This window comes from Dipodomys ordii, unplaced genomic scaffold (genome assembly GCF_000151885.1).
Source record: "Dipodomys ordii isolate 6190 unplaced genomic scaffold, Dord_2.0 Scaffold44, whole genome shotgun sequence".
NCBI classification, from domain to species: Eukaryota; Metazoa; Chordata; class Mammalia; order Rodentia; family Heteromyidae; genus Dipodomys; species Dipodomys ordii.
The window spans coordinates 5,146,468-5,159,814 of NW_012267260.1; the positions used below are offsets into that span (position 1 = coordinate 5,146,468).

Below are 13,347 nucleotides of genomic sequence, written 5' to 3' on the forward strand. Positions count from 1 at the left end.
ATCCAGTTCATAGAAGCTACTCGACCCTTAATAGCAGCTCTTATCTAGATATTAAACAAAGGGAATTAAGAATTAATTCTCAGGAGGTTCAGATCTAAGGATCATGGTTCAAAACCATCTCAGTAAGAAAATCTATGAGACTTTCCTCTCCAATTAATCACCAAAAAGGTGGAAATAGAGCTGTGATCAAGGACACAACCCAGGCCCCAAGTTCAAGCAACAGGATTGGCACAAATATATATATATATATATATCATATATATATATATATCATATATATATATATATATAAGATATATGTTATATACGTATCTTTAGTATATACAACATTTTGTCCATTCATCATGCATACTCCTGTGACAATTTTTTGAGTTTAATTTTAAAATATTAGAGGCTTCACCCTGATAGAAAGACCCATAGCTTTGGATCCTCTGCTCATTTCATGCACCTTACACTGGTATGCTAAGTGATAATGCTACTGCTTTGCCTGCTAACACTTAATTATCATATTATGAGTGACAAAAGCACAGTCCTGTGGTATATAATTGTGTGATATCTTCAGGCTCTCCGTGTGCTTTCAGCTAGGATGGTGACTTTGTTCTCTGCCACAATCCAGTAGAGGCAAGGAAAACATCTTTTATCCCTGTGCTCCACTTGAGGGATCTGGGACTCACTCACATGGAAATCGCCAAAAAGGTGGTGCCAGGCCCAGGCAGACGCTCTTCCACTGATGTTGGGATGGCAGCCCATTGTAAGTGGAAAATATCCTAAGTCAGAACTGCACCTAACATTCCTAATCTACTGAGCACCATGGCTCATGGTACTAGCTGTTTACACTGCAGTCGCACGGCTGCTCCTGGACCAGGGCTGGCTGCCCATCCCAGCCTAATCAGCAGGCATGCTAATGTACATTACAAACCCAGGAAAAGGTCAAAATTTGAACGAATGCATATATAATGCATATTGCCTTGGTATCATCATAGTCAAAACTATCATAATTTGAACTTTTGTGAATTAAGGACCACCTGTAGATAGAAATATCAAAACTATTATTCTTTCACCTCTGAATAATTTTCACTAGGTTGACATATTATTCTCAGGAGACAATGGAATGGCCATGGGGGGAAATTCCTCTTTCACAAACTTTGATATTGACTTAATAACACTGATAGATTTTTTTTAAAAAAAAGTACCACTTAGTAGTGAGGATGAGTGTTTATTTTTGTATTGTTACTGTATCTTTTATAAAAATTGAGTAATTTGAAGGCTGGGACTGTGGATTAGCAGTAGAGTGTTTGCCTAGCATGCATGAAGCCCTAGGTTCAATTCCTCCATTACCATATACACACCAAAAAGCTGGAAGTGACACTGCGACTCAAGTGGTAGAGTGCTAGTCTTGAGCAAAAGCAGCTCAGGGACAGTGTCTAAGCCCTGAGTTCAGACCCCAGGACTAGGAAAAAAATGAGTAATTTGAGTTGACAGTTCTTCCTTCCACACCAGAAAGGGCCGTTTTCCTAATGCCAGGAGGCACTGTGGTACAATGGAGAGAGAGCTCAGACACTGCAAGTACCGAAAGTACAGAAAAAGAGAGAAGAATTTACATATGGTACCTTTGGGTCCAGGATCGTTCCAAACACCAGGATGAAGAAGCCCTGTAAAAGATGGGAGAGAAAAGAAGAGCCATTTAGGAAAGGATGATAACAATAGCAAACGCCATTACTATTGGGGGCAAGAAGAAAACAGTCTTAATCGATATTTAATTTCCCATTGGAAGGTCACAGCAGCTCACGTCATTCATGTGACAATCTTTAACATCTTCCATGTACAAGGCTCTGTTTCAGACGCTTGAGATACTTCAGGAAAACAAACAGAACAAGGTTCCTGCTTTATACTGGAACATGTTAGGATCTTTATTCTTTGGCTGTCCTGGGGATTGAACTCAAGGCCTCGATGCTTTGAAGGCAGGATCTCTCCCATTTGAGCTACCCCAACAAATAACCAATTTGAGCAAGAGTTATTTTTTAGATAGATTGTGAAATATCATTGTTATCAAGATGCAGCTAGTTTGGGGCACTAGGGATCTATTCAAAATTAGAATCTAACTGAAACTGGTGCTTGCCTTTGTTTTTCATTTATTCTGTTGTAAGTCCATGTAATTTGATTTTCACGATGACTGTGTTAACAAAATGACTGAAGAAGCAAGCCAGCTCCAGTGCGCCCGTCCAAGGCCTCCCTGCTTGCCCCTGCTTCTCACAGTCCTATGGCACCAGTTCCTCAATCAGCCTCACCTCGCTCCTCGCCAAGACTCAAGACAAAAAGTGAGTTGAAATTTCCAGTTGATCCCTTTGTGACAGGTGAAAGTACTCAAAATATCAAAATGCAAGTGTTCATAGCCCGTTCCAGAACAAAATGCCACCGCCCAGTCACAGCCCCAAGGGAGAAAAAAAAGGGGGCCTGCTACGGAATAAGGTCAGAGTTCACTGAGGGCTTATGGAGAACAGACCTGGGGTATGCTGAGCTGTAAATTAGAAAAGACTGGTTTGGGGCCTCAGCTGTATCAGTGACTAGCCATGTATATAGAATTGGCAATTACTGGAAGTAGAGCTCAAGTGGTAGAACACTAAACTAGCAAAAAAGCTTAGGGACAGCACCCTGAGTTCAAGCCCCAGGACCAGCACACACACACACACACACACACACACACACACACACACACACACAATTTGGCAATCACTAAGAGCTCTACCAATACATTTTTTTCTTTAGAAATACAAAAGAGCATAGATTAAAAATGTGAGGGGCTGGGAAGGTGGCTCAGTGGTAGAGCGCTTGCCTTGCATGCATGAGGCCCTGGGTTCAATTCCTCGGCACCACATAAGCAAAAAGAAAAAAGCTGGAAGTGGCACTGGCTCAAATGGTAAAGCACTAGCCTTGAGCTGAAGAGCTGAGGGACAGTGCCCAGACCCAGAGTTCAGGCCCCATGACCGGACCCTCCTCCCAAAAAAAATGTGAGAAAGCTCCTATTATTGTCATTATTCTCCAAGACATCAAAGTGTTTGTTATAATATGAAATTATTTATATTTAACATTTGAAAGATCAAAAGTGAGTAGATACTGCGCCTAAAATCTCCATAATCAATTACTTGAAAATAGTCTTGTTGGCCACTGCACATACTCAGGGGGGAAAAAAGAGGAAATGTTTTAGAGCACTTTACAAAAATAGAAGCTTTCTTTGCGATTATTGGCTACCTACACTTTTGATATCAAATGTAGGAAAACCTTGTTTCATCAATACTGTAGCAGGAAAAGAAATACTGGAAAACAAAACTTTAATCATGAAGGAAAGTATTAATATTGAATAGCAAGCAGACATCACAGAGATATACTTACACATAGTAAACAGTAAAATTCCAGGTATTTTTCTGGGAGAAACCAAGTTGTGTAATTATATACATATACATTTTTAACCCTTATATTGTGCAACCATATAGTCGGATTAGCATAAAAGTGTTGCAAGTATAGATATGAAACTGAACATTAATGATGCATGACGAAGGGGGAAAGAAGCTGCCTCAACACCTCCCTGTCCAGTTTGTCTTGTGAAAGTAAGATGACCTTCAATTATAACTAAAACTTCTAAGTGACCAGAAGTAAATCATCAAAATTTAATACCTGCAGCCTGAAACCTAACTTTTGGAGGGAAATGTACTGCTTAATTTCTAAATAGTAACAACTCTGCCTATTGGGAAGCCATTTTTAACTTTCAGGTTATTTTAGTACTTATTGCTTCCCAGTTCACCATTTTACTCCATTTTCCAAACATCTCAATAATCTGGGCAGCATAATACCTACTTTATGGATAAAGGAACTATGCTTGAAATGTTAAATAAGTTCTCCAACTCCATGCATTATCAGTAAGTGAGACACTCGGAATTGAAATCTGAGCCTTTTGGGAATTTGAACTTCTTTCCTCCTCACTCACTGCTTATTTTATTGTTTGTTTGGGGGGTGGGGGCAAAGGCTTCAATAAAGCTCTGGCATTTATTGGTGTTAAACAGCCTACAAAACTGCAAAGGTTTTTGGTCATTTGTTTATCATGCTGAACTTCAGAAGTCTGTATAATGGGATTAGGTTTAATATGTGCATCTAACTGTCCAGTGCTTCTTAATCGGAGGCACCCCTTCCATTATTCTCCCTCATCCTGTCTGTTCCCTCCTGCTAAGATAATGTCACATTTTTCCAGCAACAAACACTGCCAAGTACGTGGGCAAAAGTAACCCTAAGATACTATCAATGGGGTATAAACTAGCACAACCAGTATGGAGACCAGTATGAAGATTTCTCAAAAAGATACATAAATAAGCATAGAGTTACCCTCAGGTCCAGCAATACAGGCCTGGGTGTTTATCTGAGAGACTGAATGTCAAGATCTAACAAAGGTATCTGCACACCCATGTTCACTATAGCACAGTTCACAATGGTCAGCTTACAGAAACAGCCCAGATGCCCTACCACAGATGAATGGATTTCCTAAATGTGGTAAATACACACATGATGGAATTCTACGCAGCCATTAGGATGGATGAAAACATTCTCGCTGTCTCTTGCAGGGAAATCTGAGGGCATGGGTTCCTCGTCACAAGCTCCTCACATAGTCTCTCATTTTGGACTTCATCGGAGCACTGAGACTCACCTGGAATGCGTTAAGCAAGGAGAAGACGATGTGGAAGGCCAGGGAGCTCCCGTCGACGGCCACGGCGATGCCGAACCCCCACGTCAGGCCCAGGAGTGGGGTGAGGATGGCAATGTTCTTGCTGATCCTCATGACGGCTCTCACTTCCTGGAACATGGAACTGCCCATGGCCACTCTCTGGGTCTTGATGATCACCAGCATGACGGTGACCAGGTTTACCACCACAATGGCCAGCGCCGGGACCACGAAGGCCAGGAGGGCCTTGGTCAGGTCCCAGTTCAGCCAGCAGACGTGAAGCTGTAGGTAGCCGTTGCCAGGCTCAGTGACAGCCACTGTGATGACAGCAATGACCAGAGGACAGCCGTAACCCACTGAAAAGAGAGACGCCACCAGGGCGGACTTGGGCAATGTATGGAACACGATCAAAATCCCATAGAGGATAAGGAGCGCTTTGGCCAGCATCCAGAAAAACACAGAAAGGTAAAAGAAGTGAACGAAAAACGTTGCCGCCACGCATCCGCCGTGGTGTTTGATTGGACCACTGAGGAAAGAAGCCACGATGAACCACACATCGGCCATCAGCAAGGTGGCTGCAATGTTAGCAATGCACACGTGGCGCAAATAAGAAATCTCTGTCTTGGTCACTTGAGTCCAGACCAGGGCTTCAATGGTCAGGCAAATGCCCAAGCTGCAAATCGAAATGCCCAGGCCGATGTATGTGATATACATCAGAATTGGGTTCTCTAAGGGGTGAGGTGACATAAGAATAGAAAAAGAGGTAAATAATTTGTTTGGCCAACACCGGCAAATGACTTGCTGGGAGTTTTCTTGAATCCTTTCGCAGGCCTGCTGGTCCCATCTGCTCTCCAAGGAATGCCAGCCAACACACTGCGTCTTCCGTTCCTCCGAACTGCTGATCTTCTCAAAAATCAGAGAGATCCTTTTCAGCTCCTGGGGCAAAATGACAGACAAGACAAGCCCATTCACGGTGACATTTTCCAATAGGCTGGCTTCCAAGATAGCCCCCAGAGTTGGAAACGCAACGCTGATGATCTGAGAAGGTGAAGGCACTCTCTGAAGATCTTCTTTACTGATCAAGACCTTCCCTGTGACTTCCCTGCTGGTGTCATTAACTCTCATTGAAAAGCTGAGATTCCTTCCAGCATGGTGTCCAGAGAGGATGGCACCCGTGGTATGAATGAAGGCGTGCACTACATCAATGGGATGTTTGTTGAGCAATAGCTTTCTTGCGAAGGAATTGACTGAATGGAGCAGGATGGAGCTGCTATTTCTGTCGGGAATGAAGGTCCAGTTCAAGATGCTTTTGCTGTCAAGAATGTGGTTGGCCATGGTGCTGTAACTCTGCCAATGAGAATGACAGTTATTAATCATGCTCAGCACTAATGGAGCTTCCAAACTATTCCAGCCCCACGTTTACAACACGCACTCTCCAAGCAGCAGTTGGACTAGGAGGAATTCCCTGAGAACATCTCAGGCCCCACCCGAGACTTCAGAAATCAGAATCTGCCTTTTACTTGGCTCCCCAGGTGCCTGGCATGCCCAGTCAGCTGTGCACGCGGATAAAGCCACAGGGGACGTGCCCTCCTGGGCTCTCCTCTCGTAGGGTGCCTTCCCGGGAGGCTTCTGCTCAATCCATTGCCACATGCCCTTCACCCTGCAAGCACAACAAGCAACTTCCTACCCTGTCATGGAGCCCACTGTGTTAGATCCCAAATGCCTCGCAGGACCCTGTACAGAAACATAGGAAACTGGAATTCTGAGACCCGAGGCTGAGATCTGAGGATCACGGTTCAAAGCCAGCCAGGGCAGGAAAGGCCGTGAGACTATTATTTCCAATAAACCCCTCAGAAAACTGGAAGTGGTGCTGTGGCTCAAGTGGTAGAGCGCTAGCCTTGAGCAGAAGAGCTGAGGGACAGCGCCCAGGCCCAGAGTTCAGGCCCCACAACCAACCAAAACAAACAAACAAACATGAGAAGCGGATCCAGTCCCATTCTGTACTCTCTAGTTCCTGGGGTCGGATTTGCCTTGCCTTCAGCTGGTTGTCACCTCAGCCACTTATTCAGACTCACAAATAAAAGTGAGACATCTTTCTCTCTGCAGGACCTACAGTGTTTCTTAAAGGACTGCAGTTGCTAAAACATAAAAGCACAAGCCGGTGCCTACTGCAGTACCAAATATGTACTCTGCGCTCGCTTTTTCCTTTTGTTTACTGGTTTCTTCTTCGATAAAGGTTTATTGAGTACTTGCTATGTAGGCATTGGGAACAATGAGGTGAGAAAACAGTCTTCAGCTCCCAACCAGCTCACCAGATGCTCCAACTACTCAGAATTCCCTTCCCAGGTGGAGAGCCCCCCATGAGCTCATGCAGGGTCTCTTACCTGCATCTTTGCCTCATTCACATTTGCCATTAGCGCCATTGATATGTTGTGTAACAGCTGCACAATGACAGCAATGTTGCCCGGTAACTGGGGAGAATGCTGGATGGTTCTTGTGACACAAGACAAATCCTCAGGGCACTTCTGCAACAGCTTCTCTGCTATGGTCTCGTATTTCTCAGGAAACTCATCTACCTTTGTCCTTGCTTCAAAGTCCTGAACTGCCTGTACTTCCTCCTAAGAAAGAACCAAAACAAAGGAATCTTCACTGTATCATGTGCACCCAAGAGAAAGCACACTCGCTAAAATTTAGAACAGCTTTATTACACAATTGCAGATTGGATTTTTGATTCTCATTTTCAAAATCACACCTTGGATGGAATAGTTTGACCCATGACAAGGTATATGGAGCCAAGAAAAAAAGTCCTCCCTTCCAAATGACCTACTGGTATGTGGAACAAAAAACTAAAAGTCCCAACTTTTCAACTGCCTACTGCTGAACCCACTCTCCTAGACGTCAAGTGTCATCTTTATCATACCATTTCAGACAGCACTGTGTCTCCATAGTGCATGTCTGTCTTATGCAGGGACACATGAATTCCCTACACAACACCCAAGCCCCTTCCCAGGCCTGAAGGAAGTCTGTCCCTGGGTGGATGGTGGGCATGTCACCCCCTGGGGGCATGCTCAGCCCTAGGCCTCTGAGGTAGCCCCCCGGAAACTTTTGTCAAGGTTATGTGTACTTGTCTTGGCCATCCCCTACACCAGAAGAACAGAATGAAATCTAGGGTCCACAGCAGACAGAATACACTTTATTTAGCATTTTGAAAGCTAGCTTTAGAGCATTTAAGCAATAAGACACATTACATGTGCATGCTTCCAGATTCCCAGAGTGTTAGTTAGAGCTGGTCAGTATTTTGAAATTATGTGATAGATTTCTGGTATAAAAATATTAAATACCCTCAGAGCCATGCACACACACACACACACACACACACACACACACAAAACAAAAACAGGATGAGAATGTTAAAACAAAAGAAAGGCCAAACAGACTCCTGCAAAGGAAAACAAGAGCTAAACCTGAAAAAGTCAGTCCATGCCAAAAGCAGAAAAAGAAGCCAAATGGGAATGAAAGAGCAATTGCCCTGGTTTTATTAGAATTTAATTCAATACATATGTAATTGCTTGAGTATGTATAAAAATATTATAGTTTGATGAGCATATTTGTGACAATTTAATCCTACCCTTTAGATCAGCTTGCCTTTCTTGTTTTAGTGAGAACAGAAATCAATAGGATATCCTGATAGGATATAGACTTTGATGTGCTAGTTCTGGTACGGGACTCAAATTATCAACAATTCAGTATCAACAATTCAGAGAATGAAAGCCAGGCATCAGTGGCTCACGCTTGTAATCATAGCTACTTAGAAGGCTGAGATCTGATGATCATAGTTTGAAACCAATCCATAGCACAAAAGTTATTGAGATTCTTATCTCCGATTAACAAGCAAAAAAACCAGAAGTGGAGCAGTAGCTCAAGTGATAAAGTACCAGCCTTGAATGAATAAGGTAAGGGACTGTGCCTAGGCCCTGAGTTCCAACCCCAGTACTGGCACATGCGTGTGCACGTGCACTCACACTCAGAGACACACACACATCAATTTGGGGGTATTAAAGAGCCTAAAATGAAGTAAAGAAGTTGATTGTGACAACTCTGAGTATCTCTCCTAGCTATAACCTAAATATAATATCAAATTCCTCCATGTCGTGAAAGGGTGTGGGGAACAGAAGTAGAAACTCTTAGAGGCCCACAGTTAGAAGCGTGAGGATGTTAGGTATCTGTGTTTTCAACCTCATGTTCACCTCTCCTTAATTCAGGACAATTTGCATGGCTGCTCTGCACACAAAGCCCCCATAAGAATCCATGTTGTGAGGGAATGGATGTTACCTCAAAGATGTTGAAGGCATTAAGGGTCCGGCAGGTATCTGTGATTTTGTGCCATGTCTTTGTCCTGCATACAAACCCCATATTTCCCTCAATCCCTGGAGGGCAAAGCTGACTGCAGTGGGCATTTTCCTCCACACAGATTCCATCACACGCAACTGAGAAAACAAAAGTCATCCGTGTCAGAAGGGGAAGTCTGAACTCTAGACAGCAGGCATTTCAGCATCCTCCTCCGTCCAACACAGTCTTATTCTGAGCTGCAGGGTGTGACACAGAGAAAAGCAGACCGCCCTGGCGAAAGGGAGTGGAAAGATTTCCACAGCTCGATTCAGTGTGTCTCACGCAGGCCCGCAGCCTGTGTTCTAGATCCGCTCTAGAACCTCTGGCTCTATTGTTCTTAATGGTCTCTAGAGAGCCGTCAGCTCCAAAACTTTCTCAGAGACTGATTCCAACCACTGCCCTGGTGTGATTTCACTCAACATAAAAGAGTTACGGCAAGGAAGTCTCCGGTCAGGATGGAGCAGAGGATGCTAGCAGCCGAGAGGGGCAAGGCCGGAGCCAAAGACACAATTCGGTGTCAGGAAAAAAGGGCAAAGGCAAGCCCTTAAGGGGGCGTCTCTGCTACATCATGGGTCAGCGGGATGCGAATGAGCAGGCCTCACAGCCACAGCAGTGAGACCTGGCTGTGCGGGTATCAATGGTTGCCAACATACCGTGTGGCCTGTTAGGCACCTTCTCTTTGCTTTTGCTGGTGGCCTAGAAAAAGAACAACAACATTCATATCAAAATCAATCATCAACATGTTCAAATTAGTCACCAACAATCCTGATCGATTCACCAGTGGTCCCACCTTGGCTTCCAAAAGCCACAATATGAAATACGGTTCCATGATCCTACGTTCCCTTCACCTGCCCTCCCCCTCCCTCTCCTTCTCTGTCCCCCTCCCCCATCCCTCCCTCCCTCTCTCTCTCCTTCTCCCTCTACCCCCTCCCCTCCCCCCCCTCTCTCTCTCGGAAGAGAGCATTGGTCTCCCCAAAGTTCAAGAAGGTTTTATTGAGGATTCATGGAACAGAATATCCTTGAAATGACTGATGTACAATAATCTTTCATTTCACAGTCAAGAAAAGAAAACCTTATGATATAAAACTGGAGAGTTAAAAGTTCTTCCACTAAACAAGAAAGCTAAAATAATATTTTTATAGAGTTCTATACGTCCAACTCCTTTACTTTACAGATGAGAAATGAGTAATGTGAAGGACATGCCGGAACCTTCTATAAGCTTAGAACTCGGTCTATAGTGTGGAAGGAAATACAATCTTCCTCAAAGTACTCCAACACATCCTGATAGGGCCATGCCTTTTTACTAATTCACTATGACAAATGTGATTAAAAGTCAACTTTCCATTATTCTGGGCCCATTAAACAAACTCCAACAACAGATTAATTAGGCACACATGCAGGAGGCCATGTGTCTTATTGATATATTATGGGAAAACTGCTGTAAGTGAAGAACCTGATTCACTTCTTCCCAGCTAATTTCCCAAAGCATATATTTGATTCTACTGGACATCTCTAGGGTGACATCCAGATCGGGCCCCTTTAGCTTCGGACACCAATGGCCTTGTTTTGTGAATAAAGAGAATGACAAACCAGTAACCCGCTCAACCTGCTGGGTTGCCTGGTGCGTAGGGAGTCAGGAGAAGGGCTGTGCCAGCAGTGCGGCTTCAGCAAGCTTGTACAAAGTGCCAAGGAAAGGAAGGATGGAATCTTTCAGGTAAGGTGAGATTCCCCGGAAATCAAGAAAAACAAACCCAGCCTTCTCAGGCACAGTCTGAGTCCACATCTCTCGTGTAGAAAAAAATGTAGGTGACAAAAAAACAATAGATAGAATGGGAAGGAACAACAGCACTGAACTGTGATGTGAGGTTGGGATGTCTCTGGTACAATGTCTCTCCTGAGGGTTCTATCTTCCCCCCAAACCAGATATCTCTGCATTAGTGGAGAAGGGGAGCTATGAGAATATTCCCGGCCAAAGGCAAACTACTTGGTAGACAAAGAAAACATTATTTGGAAAACTTAAGAAAAGGACTCCCAGCCAGGCGCCGGTGCCTCACACCTGTCATCCTAGCTACTTAGGAGGCTGAGATCTGAGGATCGAAGTTCAAAGCCAGCCTGGGCTGGAAAGTCCATGAGACTCTTATCTCCAATTAACCACCAGAAAACCAGAAGTGGCACAGTGGCTCAAGTGGTAGAACACTAGCTTTGAGCCGAAGAGCTCAGGGACAGTGCCCATGCCCAATGTTCAAGCCCCATGACTGACAAAAAAAGAAAGGAAAAAAGAGAGAGAGAGAGGGGGGGGGGAGGAAGGAAGGAAGGAAGAAAGAAAGAAAGGAAAATAGCAAAATGAGAAAAGCAAGAAGCTGAGAATCTAGAGACAGGCGGGCTCTCGCACTGGCCTGTAATTTACTAATCAGGTATGTCCTGTGAACACCAGCCCAGTCTCTCTATCACAAAGTAGGGAGCGGAGCTTCACCAGTTAGCCACAAAGCTCCCTCCTCAATCTTGTGGTCTGATACTAATACTCCCTTCTAAAGATGCCCAAAATGCTTTTTGGTTCCAGTCCTGGGGCTGGAACTCAAAGCCTGGGTGCTGAACCTGAGTTTATTTTGGTCGAGGCTAGTGCTCTACCACTTGAGTTACAGTTCTGCTTCTTCTTTGTTGGGTAGTTAATTCGGGATAGAGTCTCATGGACTTTCCTGCCTTGACACTTTTAACAGCAATCCTCAGATCTCAGCACCCTGAGCAGTTAGGATTATAGGTGTGAGCCACAGACACCTGGTTCAAAATACTTCTATATCCTCTCTCTCCTGCTCTCTCTCTCTGTCTCTCTGTCTCTCTCTGTCTCTGTCTCTCTCTCTCTCTGCCACTATTCCCCCACAATCCATTTTACATACATGACTTAAGAGAGAAGCTAAAAGACGTACAGTGTGAGAAAGGATATTCTAGAACGAGCCATGAGGCTCATTGCCACATGCAACCAACTCCACCCCAATTCAACTTTGCTTAACCATAGATCATCTCCAAGGCCCCCATTACTCCTTCCAGTCCATTCCAAGTGTTCACAAACAGGATCCTCAATGAACGTTTGCATTTTGGGTGGGAGGCAGCTTCATTGTGCCACACCATTTTCAGTACTGCCCACGAAATGCCTTTAACATACCCGTCTCCATGGTTACCCTCACTACCTCACTACCTCTACGTGTGTGTGTGTGTGTGTGTGTGTGTGTGTGTGTGTGTGTGTGTGTGCTGGTCGTGGACTTGAACTTGAGGCCTGGGTACTGCTCCTGAGCTTCTTTTTGCTCAAGGCGAGCACTCTACTACTTGAGCCACAACATCACTTCCAGCTTTTTCTGAGTAGTTTGTTGGAGACAAGAGACTCACGGACTTTCCTGCCTAGGCTGGCTTCAAACTATGATCCTCAGATCTCAGCCTCCTGAGTAGCCAGGATTACAGGTATGAGCCACCGGCACCTTGGCCATATCTACATTTGAAGTAAATAACATTATCCCTGTTATGAGCAACGAAAAGCTTCACTACCTGAGGATACGGGAGGCAGAAGGGAAGGTAATTGCCTTAAATCAGTTCAGCACCAGTAGGGTCTCCGAACTTAATGACGTATAACTGAATAAGGGAGGGGGGGTGATGGGAAAGTAGTTGATAGCTTTTTCCTGAAATTGTTTTTGCTTGTCTGTTTGCTGTTGTTGTTCAGCCCGCAGTTGTACACTCTCCTGGCCACATTCTCCTTCCCTTCGGCTTCCAGGCAACACCGCTGGTTAAGCGATAGATCCTGCTATCCCTGCTCCGCCCACCCCCTCTCCTCCGGCCCCTCTTCTCACCTGGCATAATGTCCTGCAGGACTCGATGGGCAGAAGACACAGCAGGCAGGACAGCAGAATGGCGGGGCTCATCGTCTTCCTCACCACTGAGGTGCTCGCGTCTCTAAAAGACAATCAACGAAAGGAAAATGCTTGCAATCTGAAGCTTGGATAGGGACGGCATCAGGCCACGGCAGACCCAGCCCGCCTGGGAGTCTACCTTCATTCAGAGCCATCTGCTCCAAAGGCAGTGTCCCTCAATTTGCCATCCACTTTACCAGGCGCTCCCCGGGGTACACTCCTGGCCCACACTGGAGGCCCCGGGTCCAGGCCATGCCTCCCCCTCTGCTCCTGGCTTGAATGTCCGTCACTCCTAGTGTGGGACTTCCTCCAAGTGAACCTGCTGCTTGGCAGATTCACCTTGCCTACCAGGCT

The 13,347-nt window shown here is 45.0% G+C and overlaps 1 protein-coding gene across 1 annotated transcript in view; it reads right to left on the reverse strand.

The window, feature by feature from the left end:
* LOC105987719 (probable G-protein coupled receptor 111) overlaps positions 1-13,005 on the reverse strand; it is a 41,036-nt gene extending 28,031 nt beyond the window's left edge. Inside the window, exons 1-6 of the mRNA XM_013019075.1 lie at positions 12,934-13,005; positions 9,751-9,793; positions 9,041-9,195; positions 7,093-7,326; positions 4,694-6,055; positions 1,571-1,652 (exon numbers count right to left, since the gene is read on the reverse strand). Coding sequence (XP_012874529.1) covers positions 1,571-1,652; positions 4,694-6,055; positions 7,093-7,326; positions 9,041-9,195; positions 9,751-9,793; positions 12,934-13,005 — 1,948 coding nt within the window. The remainder of the gene's footprint in view (positions 1-1,570; positions 1,653-4,693; positions 6,056-7,092; positions 7,327-9,040; positions 9,196-9,750; positions 9,794-12,933) is intronic.
* Between the last annotated feature and the right edge of the window lie 342 nt (positions 13,006-13,347).